Genomic DNA, 14237 nt, shown 5'->3' on the forward strand with positions numbered 1-14237 from the left:
AAACTTTTACCAAATCGCGAAAAATTCGCACATACCTTTTGAACTTTTACCTCGCAAACGTTTTGTACCCGAACGATTCCGAATGCTATTTTCCGTACGATCGCTTCCGAGTGATGCACATGGAGCACGCAACAAGAGCGAGTAAACAGTCGCTGAAAATAGCGTTTTGTCAGTATTCAAGGATGTCAGCTTTCGGAAATATTAGCTAATGATAGCCATGTCAACAGAAACCCAAAAGCGTATATTCTGCAGGTCATATATCTGTGTTCTATGCGGGTTTTCATTTGTTATGAGATCAGTGTTGGCGACCGGGGAAGAGAAAATCCATTTTGTAAGTCCCGCCAAACCCTAAATAGTAACCGTTGTCTGATTGGTTAAATCCGTTCGGCCGTCTCGCGTTTGATTGGACGGTCATAGGTCGCTCAAAGGTTACCTGACGCGACCTTCCACAAGGTTTTGTTAGACTCAGTATAGCAGTGTAACGACTATAACTGAGCCTAAGTTTACTTAGACTGCAGTCAGATTTAAAGCTCTTTGGTATTTCACATCACAAAAACAGTATTGGACCATGAATATAAACCATGCTTACATTGCCGTGTAAGAGACACCGGCTAATCAGTAGGCATTTTAACTCCGATACTGTAGGTCTGTCTTTTCCAGAACAATCCCTTCGATATTCCAGATACTGGTTATCAGAATTTGTGTTGAAATGTCGGATTGGGTAAGATTTGTAACGCGTTTACAGGAACTGAAAAATCAGATCTCTGGTCTCGGTTCAACTAAAGAAAGATTTGAGGACATCCCGATATTGGTCACGTTGGTACGACTTTTCATCTGACCAATCAGTGTGTCGGTTTTCCAATCGGGAAAGTGACAATCGGATTGTGTTTTTCAATCATGCAACCTCGAAAAGGTCACCACGGGGTATTCCGACTGACAGTCTGACTGTAGACTGATTCCATCGAAATCAATGGCTATCATTCGCCGTGATACATATTTCAAACAGGAGACTTTTCAAAGCCCGTTGGAAGTACTTCTATACAATCTCTCCAATCTATTGGACATTCGATTACTTTCCATTGTTCAGATGTTTAATTTTGAAATGAGACGTTTGTCAAATACTCTTTCAAAGAGCAGCCTGGAGTGCAAGTCGCCAGTTTGAAACTAGGACTGTGACTGGCTCATGTCGTTGGTCAGTCTGACCTGTCCTGTAAAGTGATGTCCTTGAATCTGTGGAAATCCTTTACCAGGTTGGGTAAAAAAGATGAGCACTGGTAAAACGCTTTTAAAGCTAGGGTTAGCATCTGGGCGAACCAGGATTCGAACCGATAACTACAGGCTCCTGGCATGTCTAAGGGAGGTAACCCTGCACAACGAATTGCCTTGCCTAAGACGATTGGGTCACCCGTTCCTCGTCATGTATAAATCAAGTGTGGAATTATTTCAAAACTGTTGAGTACACTAAATATTCGTGAACTCTACCATTTCCAGATCAGACATTCAGGAATGGGTTTCAATTGTAGACTATACAGGTGATGTGATGTCGGAAACTGAACTGAGGCACCTGTTTTCTCTGTACACAAAACACTTTTACAGCCTACAAATATACGATGCCCAAAATATCCAATACATGATGAAAAAGTACCCAAAATATTTGTACTGACTATCAACATTAAGCAGCTATTAAGGGTAGGCAAGGTACCCGGGAATACCCGATTTGTTAGGTCGCAAGATGACACTAGAGGATAGATTCCGGGTTCTATTCTGTAAATACACATAGGATGGTTTGATTGTTTTGAACAATTCTCTACGGCATTCCCCTTTAGTGTAATATATACAGTGCAAGGAATGTAACCGGGATTGTCACAAATAGGGCACCTGTTCGCTATGTACCGTTAGATCAAAACGCTTTATTACAAGAACCGTCTGTCTTGTATAATGGTGGATGATTAGGGTGTTAAGGTCTGCAGATTAATAATAACAACGTTTGTTTGACATGTAATTGTAAGGATTACATGTTGGGCGATATATATAACACTAATTGGTACCAGACTCGGTATCAACAGCGATCATAAACACCAGCCGTGGTGTGAACTCTGATGATCATCTGATGAAGCAATTTGATTGGTAGTGGTACACGACGGCTACAGCAGGTATGGATGGACATGTTAAAGCTTCATCCTGCCGTGCCTGTTCCTAGAAGCAGGGAGAGCAGTGCGTGGAGCTTAAGACGGAGGCCACGTGGTCTCGTCAAAGATGGAGGAACTTCCGCTTTTCATACAAATACGAAGTTGGCTGTGCCCATTCAGAATTTGCCTAATCAACTTTAGAAAGGGTTAATGAGATATCACACACAGCCCTGGGGTGCACACAAATGTTCACAAACCTGTCTAAACTGTGTCTCCCCTCAACCCAACCCAAAACACACACTACCAAAATAATCGACACGTCTTTCCATGCTCAGGACATAATTAACCTACGTTGCATGTTTTACCTAGGACTGGAGCTGAAAATGTCATTTCCATGGCTGCATGGACTATTCGACATGGAAACACCTCAAAGGCATCAGATCCAGTCATTCTCACCACGACACTCAGAACTGAGTCAACAGTGAGTACTTATGATACACCATTAACGATGGGTGCATTAAGTTGTACAAAATATCAGGGTAATTAGAACACGTGTATCCAAAAAGTTAACATTTCGTAAATCGTTTTCATCTGAACTGCTAACCGTATAATATCGGTCTGAGTTGTTAATGAACTTAACATCAATTTGTAAATTCATTTGTGATATTAATATCCTTCGGTCATCGTATACCCGATTTCCAATTGAAACTGCCACCGAGCACCATCACGCCGCGCCATCAGCCACTGCAAGATCGTACACTACACAGCAAGCATCCTCGTCTACAACGTCAAGAACAGTACGCTGACCAGCAGAAGGACCTGGCTCAGACCGTAACACAAGTACATGGCGCAATTAGTGATGCCGTACGCATCCACCGTAACTTTGAAAGACCGCTGCTTCCGTCCTAACGGATTCTCAACGTTACAGACATAGGCACCAGTGTCATCCTTCGTAACCTTGGAGATGAGAAGTCGGGAACCACTCGCTGTATCTTCTATTTTGGCTCGGTTGGAATCGGGTTGGATGACCTCGTCGTCTTTCAACCACGTGACATCCGGTTTGGGGTATCCGAGGGCATCACAACTTAGGTCTATGCTGTTGTTTCCGCTAATAGTAATTTCCTTGTTTCCGTCACCATTTTTAAAATATGGTTTTCCTGGGGACGAAAGAGTACAGAGTGATCAGTACCTACTTAGTTATATTGTAAAGGAACATACACTGTTCTATTCTATTTCTATTCGAGTGAGTGAGTGAGTTTAGTTTTACGCCACACTCAGCAATATTCCAGCTATATGGCGGCGGTGTGTATTTCATCGAGTCTGGACCAGACAATCCAGTGATCAACAGCATGAGCATCGATCTGCGGATTTGGGATACGATGACATGTGTCAACCAAGTCAGTGGGCCTAACCACCCGATCCCGTTAGTCGCCTCTTACGACAAGCATGGGTTACTGATGACCAATTTCAACCCGGATCTTCACTGGTTATTTCTATTCTACAAAGATTTGTAGACTCATAGGACTTTCGGCCTGCGAATAAGGAATTTCCAACAGAGACATATATATGCATGGGCGGATCCAGGAATTTTGAAAGGGGGGTGGTGGTGGTGGTGGTGGTGGTTGTGGTGGTTGTGGTGGTGTGGGGTGTGCAGGGGTTAAACCCCCTTGGCTCCGCCAACGCCCCCAAATTTTCAATGTGGCCTTAAGTCATTTTCAAAAAGAGGGGTTCGAACCCCTGAAACCCCACCCCTCCACCCCCGGATCCGCCACTGTATATGTGTGCATAAGTGTTAACGAAACGAAACAGAATATAAAGATATAATAAAAGTATGAAATGTTTTCCAAATGGAGCCAACAATAATGCCGAATTTCTAGATAAGAAATAAAATTAAAAAAAAGAAAGAAAAACGCCAAATCATCATATCCTTGAGTACAGTTCTTTTCGTAAATATTCTCTATGCTCTGGAAGATTACTTCTATGGTGTAAACATAACTTACAGCAACAAGCATTCTTCCACTGTTCTAGTGAAAAGTTAACCAATAATTAATGAGGAGACTTTATGATAATAAATGAATGCTCACCTGACATTTTGACCACGACATCGAAGACCTGTGTCTGGTAACTCTCGGGGAAGAAGGTGATCCTGGCCGTGTACTCCCCAGCATCGTCTTCCACTGCAAGGAGCCAAAAACACGACATGAGAAGACGGACACAGACAAGCACGCCTCACTTACACGAGGCAAACTGCCATTGTATATCTGAGCCTATAATTGTCCCGACTTCGGTACATATTATTTTGTGATTTACATGGAATGTCTGAAAGTATTCCCGTTCAAGCTTAGACATATTAGGTTTCTCGCAGAAAATAGTACATGACAGGAATTAATCTGTCAAATGAAAAGGTGTGTGAGCTTGTTCACCTTAGAGTCTGCCATATTGCAGCTACAACGATATATCAAAAACACACATTTTATGTTTTTGATACACGCATGGTGTATTCAGTGCGTGAGTATGGTTTAACGCCGCTTTTAGCAATATTCCAGCAATATCACGGCGAGGTCACCAGAGATGGGCTTCACACATTGTGCTCATGTGGTGAGGTGAGGTGAAATTGGGTCGTGCTGGAGAATATTTCGCTCATATGACGACGTGCATGCGTGTGTATGTGTATGTGCGACTGCTTGTACTAAGCCAGACTGAAGCTGGTTTTATAGTGCTAGCCGACTGAGATACCATGCGCAGTGAAGCATGAATACCCCACTCAGACACACTATACTGACTCCGAGCCGACCAGTTCTTGTTGTACCCATTAATGCCGAGCGCCAGGCAGGGACCAACAAGTACCTTATATTATATTTTAATGTCTTTTGTATGACGCGGTCGGTGATCGAACCCGCGACCTTCCGCTCTCCGGGCGGACGCTCTAACCACTACACCGCGGAGGCGGTCTGGTGTCCATGTGGGGAATTGAACCCGGGTCTTCGGCGTGACGAGCTAATGCTTTAACCACTAGGCCTACCCACCGCCCCTCACGGTGTATTGTGTACCGATTGTCCTCGATTCCCCGAGATAGTGGCAAAACGGAGTAAATCTATATTTGCAATATTGCCATTGTCAGCTATATCAATAATATAAATCCCGACAATCCATTGGTTGCTGGAAATAATAATGGCATCGAGTGTTCCCTGGTGACACCGAAGTGGTTCTACTATGTTTTTTTCTGCACGTGCTTGTTACAATATTCATTAATTGATTTTGATGATAAATGAATTGCCAGACAACATTGAACGAAGCCGAGCATAACTATTGATAGAATGACAGTGAGGTGAGGTGAGGTGAGGTGAAATTGGGTTTAACGTCGTGCTTGAGAATATTTCGCTCATATGACGACGTGCATGCGTGTGTATGTGTATGTGCGGCTGCTTGTACTAGCCCAGACTGAAGCTGGTTTTATAGTGCTAGCCCACTGAGATCCCATGCCGCAGTGAAGCATGAATACCCCACTCAGACACATTATACTGACTCCGAGCCGACCAGTCCTTGTTGTACCCATTAATGCCGAGCGCCAGGCAGGGACCAACAAGTACCATATTTTAACGTCTTTTGGTATGACGCGGTCGAATAAATGACAGTGCTCTTGGGGGATGGGATGGCGTTGACAGACCGATGTTCATGTTGAGTGAGTTTTTGTCACAGGGGAGGTTTGGTAGCCTAGTGGTTAACACGTTCAGGCTTCTCAACGAAGGAATGGGCTTAATTCCCCACCTGGGCAGAGTTTGTAAAGCCAATTCCAGGTGTCCCCTATTGCTGGAATATTGCTAAAAACGGCGTAAAACCCAACTCACTCATCCTGGTCACGGCTAAGGGAAGTAACTCTGCAGGGTGAAACCGAACACTCGGTATACAACAGATACTTATTGCTCATGTGCAATGCACAGAAAGGACTTATCTTGCACGATCTTGTATTGTGATGGTCAGTAACCTGTGGTCAACAGACATTCCACAGTTCCACACCCACTACCGAGCTGGACACAAGGCAGACATTGCATATTGAATTTGGTCAAACCTGACTTGTTGTCTAATGGACTTTGACGAGCACCTGCTTTGAAACAGAATGAGCCAGTGTGGCAGAAGAGTGGCCGACATTTAGCCCCAGGAGATACTTTATTTTAAAATACAGTGTCTATATCTGAAAACATGAATTATAACCCAGAACAACTCTTTCTTTCAGGAACTTGGTCAATTTTAAAATTTTAAATTTTAAAAGATCCGGGTTAGAATTGATCTTCAGCAACCCATGCTTGTCGTAAGAGGCGACTAACTGGATCGGGTGGTCAGACTCGCTATCTTGGTTGACACATGTCATCGGTTCCCAATTGCGTAGATCGATGCTCATGCTGTTGATCACTGGATAGTCTGGTCCAGACTCAATTATTTACAGACCGTCGCCACATAGCTGGAATATTGCTGGAATATTGCTGAGCGAACCCATGACGACAAATGTCTGACGTGTACAAGAGACACAGCGGTTTGTAGGGTCTGAGCCGAATGGACCACCCGATCCCCTAAATCACGAGTTTTGGTGACACAGGCTGGAAATTGCCCACATGGATACGACTCTCGAATAAGAAGAGTTTGCCCCCAAACCTTTGTTAAATGTTCTTAATACAATATGACAAACTCAGCCTAGAGACTCCCTTCATTTCCTAGGGCGGTGGGGTGGCCTAGTGGTTAACGCGTTCGCTCGTCACGCCAAAGACGCGGGTTCGATTCCCACATGGTACAATGAGTGAAGCCAATATCTGGTGTCCCCCGCCGTGATATTGGTGGAATAATAAGTCACTCTCTCCCTTCATTTCCTGGAACTACTTTAATATAGACTTGCATGCGCTGTATTGGATATACTTGTTTCGAGGTGTGTATGACAGACTATCTAAGCACGAAACATCCATCTTCCCTATCTCCAGTGTGATGACCTTGAGGTCCTGCCACCGGACCCCACCAATCATTGAAAGAGGTCATTGATTACGACTGGCAATACAGTAATTGCGTCCACCAGCTTTTGAGCCGTGCCTAGGACAGTCTAAAGTTGCAGTGACCTGTAAATCACCCCTGAATAGAGCCACCAGCAATTGTCGGTCAGCGAACATATAATATCTAACAAACATGGCTGCTGATGTTGCCTCTCGGCCTGGATGCACCCTCGTCTTAGATGCGGGAGAGATGAACCATGTGTAGTTACCCTGGCGCAAAATCGATCAAACTTTTCTTTACAGCTGAATGTCTCAAGAGGACGATGCTATTTTATCCATGTGAAAATTTGCTCGCTTGCCGCCTACATGACTCTTGGTAAAAATGTTGACAGATAAATCAGGGAACGCCGCGACGTCGGTAATGCCCTTTACTGCTAGAGATAATCCTATCCTGAGATGTAAGATAATCATAGCGTTATTCACTGAATTTTATCATGTTTATTTGACTTGCGATGGAAGCACTCTGGTCCAATCTCCAGACTAGCCGAGATCAAACAAGGCTGCTGGTTAGAACAGGAATCATTTTATTGACTGATGAAACAGATACGGCCACTCCTCTGTTCACCTCTCTGGGAAAATATGAACAAAAAATTATAATAATTTTGTACTGTTTTAGACATGTAATTTCTGAAAAATAAGAATATACATGGTTAATATTATTGTCTGTTGTTTAAAGTTGCACTCGGCATATTGCATCATTTTCATGGCAGTCTAAATGACTGAACTGGTGATCTACGCTACCGAGTGAGTGAGTGAGTGAGTATGGTTTTACGCCGCTTTTAGCAATATTCCAGCAATATCACAGCGGGGGATATCAGAAATGGGCTTCACACATTGTACCCATGTGGGGAATGGAACCCGGGTCTGCGGCGTGACCATTAGGCTACCCCACCGCCCCTCGCCGCTACTGGGACACGATGGCATGCGTTAACTAAGTCAGCGACCTTGACCACCTGATCACGTCATCATTTAAAGCTTTAGCACTGCAGAAAGGGCTGGGTGGAACTGGAAATAATGCGGTTCAGGGACTGTGAGAAGGCTAGGTTGAGTGAGTGAGTTTTAGCAATATTCCAGCAATATCACGGCGGGGGCACAAGAAATGGGCTTCACACATTGTGCCCATATGGGGAATCGACCCCATGTTTTTGGCGTGACGAGGGAACGCTCAGCTCCGCCAGAAGCATCTTAGTAGTACTACAAGAATGCGTTCCTGGAGACCGATTCTAAGTTGTATTTTTTTGGACCGGTATACATTAAATATTCAGGCTTCTGTTCCTGAATCGTTCAAAAGGATGTCAGTGTTTTGTCGGTGCCCGCCATGAATTTGGTGAATTATCGCTAAAGCTGTCGTACATGCTCAATTAGTCGTCTTCCTCTTTTACCTACTTGCTATTTTGCTACTTTATCCCATTTTACATACAGCAACATAATACCTTTGGCTTAACGCTACAAAGCGCAAGACAACACAAGATTTTCAATTTCAGAACAATGTACTCTACGCGTTCGCTAGGAAAAAATACTGAGACGTAACAAAATCGCACCTTCTTTTTTCAAACACTGGATCATAAATATTGATACACCCATAAGGGAGACAATCGGCGCCAAGCGGGCTGGATTGGGTTGAATGCGTACCACTGGTGAAGAATGTGAAAATGCATGTCGTAAGGACACACGTTAGTATATTGATTTTAACATGTACATTAATTGTCCACGATCCCCTTGGGACGGAGAGTGTGTCACTGTCATTAATTCCTCACAGAATAACAAATGCATTATTAGAGAACAGCCAACCCCAAGGGAGCGGCTCCGTGACTCACACCCCTCTTGGACACGAATTTCACGCGTTTCACGATCTGCTGCACGTGCTGAGTCAAACCACGCCAGAGTCAACATCCGGCCGGGCACTGGGTTACGTCATCATTTGAACCTGGCAGCTAATGTGTAAACCATACCATGCTGCGACTTCAGAGACTATTACCACTGAACTATGTTGACAGATTCAGTACAGGGTCTGTGATTCATACCCTGCCAGGAGTGAATGGTATACGATTATGCTTTTGAATAATTCATCAAATCAGCCATCTGTGGATAAGCCCAAATGTTCTCTACTTGTTTCGTTAAGTCCTACACTCATTTGTTCATCATGTAAAGATTATATAAAAATATATGTGTAAAGTCTAAAGCAATAATTACCATCTATCCGGTATAAAGATGTTGACCAACCAATACATTTGGTTAAGTTTTTAAACTTTTGGTAATCACAACAATTATCTGTAATATCACCACACTGTACATCAACCTCTTCAATTGTATAAATTCAAATACCCTTCATGTGTATATTACCCATGAAGGTCCGGGTTAGAATGAACCTTCAGTAACACATGCTTGTCGTAAGAGGCGACTAACGGGATCGGGTGGTCAGGCTCACTGGCATAGTTGACACATGTCATCGGTTCCCAATTGCGCAGACCGATGCTCATGTTGGTAATCACTGCATTGTCTGGTCCAGACTCGATTATTTACAGACCGCCGCCATGTGGCTGGAATATTGCTGAGTGCGGCGTAAACGTAAACTCACTCATCATTCTTCTAAATGCCACTTAAATACGTTTTTGTTAAGAGGTTACAAACGGGATCAGGCGATCAGGCTTCCTCACTCCGACACATGGGCACAATGTGTTAAGTCCATTTCTGGTGTCCCCCGCCGTGATATTGCTGGAATATTGCTAAAAGCGGCGTAAAACTAAACTCACTCACTCACTCCTCACTCTGATGAAGCATATAATCGTAACCTAATTGCGTAGGTATGTTCTCATGATGACAATCACTGGATTGTCAGGGCCAGGCTTCATTATTTACAAACGTCAATCATATAACAGAAATGTTGCTGAGTATGCCATTAAACAAGAACGTCGCCGTGTGAGCGTATAGGGGAGCTAGTCGTTGGGATATAGGGCGCTGGGTAAAGCATTAGTTAAATTAATGCAGTTATAATATGTAATTCCCCAATCAGAACCAGGCTCCCTGTTCATTATTCAACTCACTCTATTGGCCATTAATAAGTTTACTATATTTGGGCCAGCGAACAAGCTTTAATGTTGAACACTATATCTGACTCCTTCTTGGTTCAGATAACATCCAGGGCGTTGGGGTAGCCTAGTTGTTAACGCGTTGGCCCGTCACGCCGAAGACCCGGGTTCGAATCCCCACATGGGTACAATGTGTGAAGCCCATTTCTGGTGTCCCCCGCCGTGATGTTGCTGGAATATTGCTAAAAGCGGCGTAAAACCAAACTCAGTCAGTCAGTCAGATAACATCCTATTTGTCTCAAGGGATGGTGTATGTGAGCAATATGGACCAGTCGCGACGACAGAAACATATGTTTGTAACATGGTTTCACGGCTGCAGTGACCTGTCTGTATCACTTACTCAACAAACTTTCATTCCACTATATTTTCACTCTCGTGGGGTTTAATATCTAGTTGTTTCTAAAAAACGGCTTCATCTCTGGGCTCAACGGATTTGAACACAATCCGTCGTTCTTGGTAGATAGACAATCTCTGTAATCTCAAGACTTTCAATATCTCCTGGGCCCACTCGCACACAACGATTCCAGCGTTACGACTTAAGATTAGATATATTTGCAGGAAATGTAATTTCTTTGTCGTTTTTTAATTTGACAGACGAATTATGTTTTTCTTTGTAGTCAAAACATGTCAGAACAACCTTTTTCACATCCATATCATAGAATCACAAAACAAATAGGTGGTCTTTTTGTCCAAATTATTCCATGACTTTACACTTAATTTTAAACATAAAAATCTTAGATTGACATGATGCAGTGAAAAGTGAACAAGTGCAGTTGGAGCAGGTTCGGCCTCAACGCCGGTTTGAGTGAGTGAGTGACTTTAGTTTTACGCCATATTCCAGCAATATCACGGTGGGGGATACCAGAAATGGGCTTCACACATTGTACCCTAGACTAAGGCTTAGTCTCTAAATATATATAATTTGGATAGTAACAAACAAGCCCATTTATATTGAAAAGGAGCCCTAGGGAGACCAGAGATTCAGAACCTGAGGAAATCTAGACTTGCTTTATTTAGGGCTTTAGCACTGCAGAGAGGGCGGGGCTAGGCAGTAGGGAAAATAATGTTGTTCAGGGACTGTGGGACAGACTAATTGTACCCATGTGGGGAATCGAACCCGTGTCTTTGGCGTGACGAGCGAATGCCTAACCTGGTGTCTCATCGCAAAGGGTTTCCTCTATGAGTCAGTCGTAATGATTTCATGATATGACCTCCAAATAATCCCATAATGTACTCACCAGTCTTTCCTAGGGTGAGCGTGAAGTTCCTTTCCCCGTATGTGACCCTGTCCTCCACCCCCGGGATGTCGTCCAGCATCTTGTCGCCCTTATACCAAACCGTACTCAGCTGTTCGAACGTAGTTTCTGCTTCACACTTGATTGTCACGTCCTCGCCGACTGTCACGTTAGAATTCTGCGTTAAAACTGAAATAAAAAAAATGAAATGCTTTATTGTCACGAAGTAATAAAACGTTTAAAATCCACCAATGAAAGGGGCACGGCTGATCTAGTGGTCCACAGCACCGTTCTTTGAATGAGTTGTGTCCCTTACAATCCCGTTTCCGGTACAAAATTTGGTAAGATTACAGAATACCGGATACCTTCCGCCATCTTTGAAAGCACGCGAGTTTACTTTTGGTTAGGGTTAGGTAAGGTTTAGGGTTAGGGTTAGGGATAGGGTTAGGTTCAGGGTTAGCGTTTGGGTTAGGGTGACGTGACACTAAACAATATGGCTGGTAGGTATCTGGTATTCTGTAGATGTACCCTAAATTTAATCGGTTATGGTCCCTGGGACCCATATTCGTGGGCATTCCTCTTTGGTTTTGTCATTCAAATGCAAATTTATACAGTAAACACACGAGCAAATAGAATTCATGAGTTGGATACATTTTTCGCTTACTGAATAGCCTGTGAGCTTGTGTCATGTAGGTACATATAATTCCTTTATCAGATGAGAGCAGTGTTCACATAGCGTCACATAGTATTCGACCGCCTCCGTGGTGTAGTGATTAGAGCGTCCGCCCGGAGAGCGGAAGGTCGTGGGTTCGATCCCCGACCGCGTCATACCACAAGACGTTAAAATATGGTACTTGTTGGTCCCTACCTGGCGCTCGGCATTAATGGGTACAACAAGGACTGGTCGGCTCGGAGTCAGTATAATGTGTCTGAGTGGGCTATTCATGCTTCACTGCGGCATGGTATCTCAGTGGGCTAGCACTTTAAAACCAGCTTCAGTTTGGCCTAGTACAAGCAGCCGCACATACACGTACACACGCATGCACGTCGTCATATGAGCGAAATATTCTCAAGCACGACGTTAAACCCAATTTCACCTCACCTCACCTAGTATTCATCATCTACGAACCTATTAACTGTATCTCATCATGAAGAATATTAATGTATCTTCCAAACTCAACATTTAATATATAATCATTACTCCCACAGTTTGGATTAACGTTGCATAATATATGGAGGTTTGTATGTTATTCGATTGTTTCCACATACATTGGTGATCTATATTGGTCTGAGAGTCTCCATCCGTATTCTGCTGAACCCAGACAGCACCAAATCCTACGTGGAAGAGAATATTCTTATTTGAAGTAGCCCATGTGCTTCTTCTATCCTCATCCAGAAAGTTAAGTCTGATGTTAGCCTGATATAGTGGTCTATGATTGTTGAAGTGATTTAATTTAGTCCGATACTGTATTGTTTTTGCCATGTAGATCTATTGTAGAGACTGTCTGACTCTCTGAGGACCTAATCTTTAGCATTCTTAGTAATATTAGTCTGAGAAATATTTTGTTTAAGACTTTTTATTTTATTAACATGTTATATGATTTTCTCCAGATTTCATCTCTATAACACAACGTTGGAATAAACATACAATAACTTGACATTCCGTGGTAACTCTGAAATCGTTTGAAGCTGAACTAAAACCAGACAAGAAGCCCTGAGACGCTGCCATAGATCGTATATAATAACTGGATAATGCGTATTTCGTGTATATGTAATTGTACAAATGCCGCCGTGGTCGTCTTCAAACACGTTTATGACCGCCTCTGGTGTAGCCGATTAATGGGCAGACATCTGCCGGAGAGCATGCCAAAAAAGACGTTAAGACATGATACTTGTTGTTACCTAGCCTGGCTCTCGGCATTCAGGGGGACATAAGGTCTGCCGGACGGGTGTCGGTGTACTGTGTCTGAGGTCTCCATATTAAAGTGCAACATGGTGTCTCAATAGCCAGGTACTATTAGATCGGCATTCAAGGGGACATAAGGTCTGCCGGACGGGTGTCGGTATACTGTGTCTGAGGTCTCCATATTAAAGTGCAACATGGTGTCTCAATAGCCAGGTACTATTAGATCGGCATTCAGGGGGACATAAGGTCTGCCGGACGGGTGTCGGTATACTGTGTCTGAGGTCTCCATATTAAAGTGCAACATGGTGTCTCAATAGCCAGGTACTATTAGATCGGCATTCAGGGGGACATAAGGTCTGCCGGACGGGTGTCGGTGTACTGTGTCTGAGGTCTCCATATTAAAGTGCAACATGGTGTCTCAATAGCCAGGTACTATTAGATCGGCATTCAAGGGGACATAAGGTCTGCCGGACGGGTGTCGGTATACTGTGTCTGAGGTCTCCATATTAAAGTGCAACATGGTGTCTCAATAGCCAGGTACTATTAGATCGGCATTCAGGGGACATAAGGTCTGCCGGACGGGTGTCGGTATACTGTGTCTGAGGTCTCCATATTAAAGTGCAACATGGTGTCTCAATAGCCAGGTACTATTAGATCGGCATTCAGGGGACATAAGGTCTGCCGGACGGGTGTCGGTATACTGTGTCTGAGGTCTCTATATTAAAGTGCAACATGGTGTCTCAATAGCCAGGTACTATTAGATCGGCATTCAGGGGACATAAGGTCTGCCGGACGGGTGTCGGTATACTGTGTCTGAGGTCTCTATATTAAAGTGCAACATG

At 43.7% G+C, this 14237-nt stretch overlaps 1 protein-coding gene across 1 annotated transcript in view; it reads right to left on the reverse strand.

Moving 5' to 3' along the window:
* Positions 1-1137: 1137 nt before the first annotated feature.
* LOC124259752 (hemicentin-1-like) overlaps positions 1138-14237 on the reverse strand; it is a 52655-nt gene continuing 39555 nt past the window's right edge. Inside the window, exons 3-5 of the mRNA XM_046693949.1 lie at positions 11493-11678; positions 4214-4306; positions 1138-3286 (exon numbers count right to left, since the gene is read on the reverse strand). Coding sequence (XP_046549905.1) covers positions 2910-3286; positions 4214-4306; positions 11493-11678 — 656 coding nt within the window. The 3' untranslated portion in view covers positions 1138-2909. The remainder of the gene's footprint in view (positions 3287-4213; positions 4307-11492; positions 11679-14237) is intronic.

This window comes from Haliotis rubra, unplaced genomic scaffold (assembly GCF_003918875.1).
Source record: "Haliotis rubra isolate DU_JTF1 unplaced genomic scaffold, ASM391887v1 Scf735, whole genome shotgun sequence".
Taxonomy (NCBI): Eukaryota; Metazoa; Mollusca; class Gastropoda; order Lepetellida; family Haliotidae; genus Haliotis; species Haliotis rubra.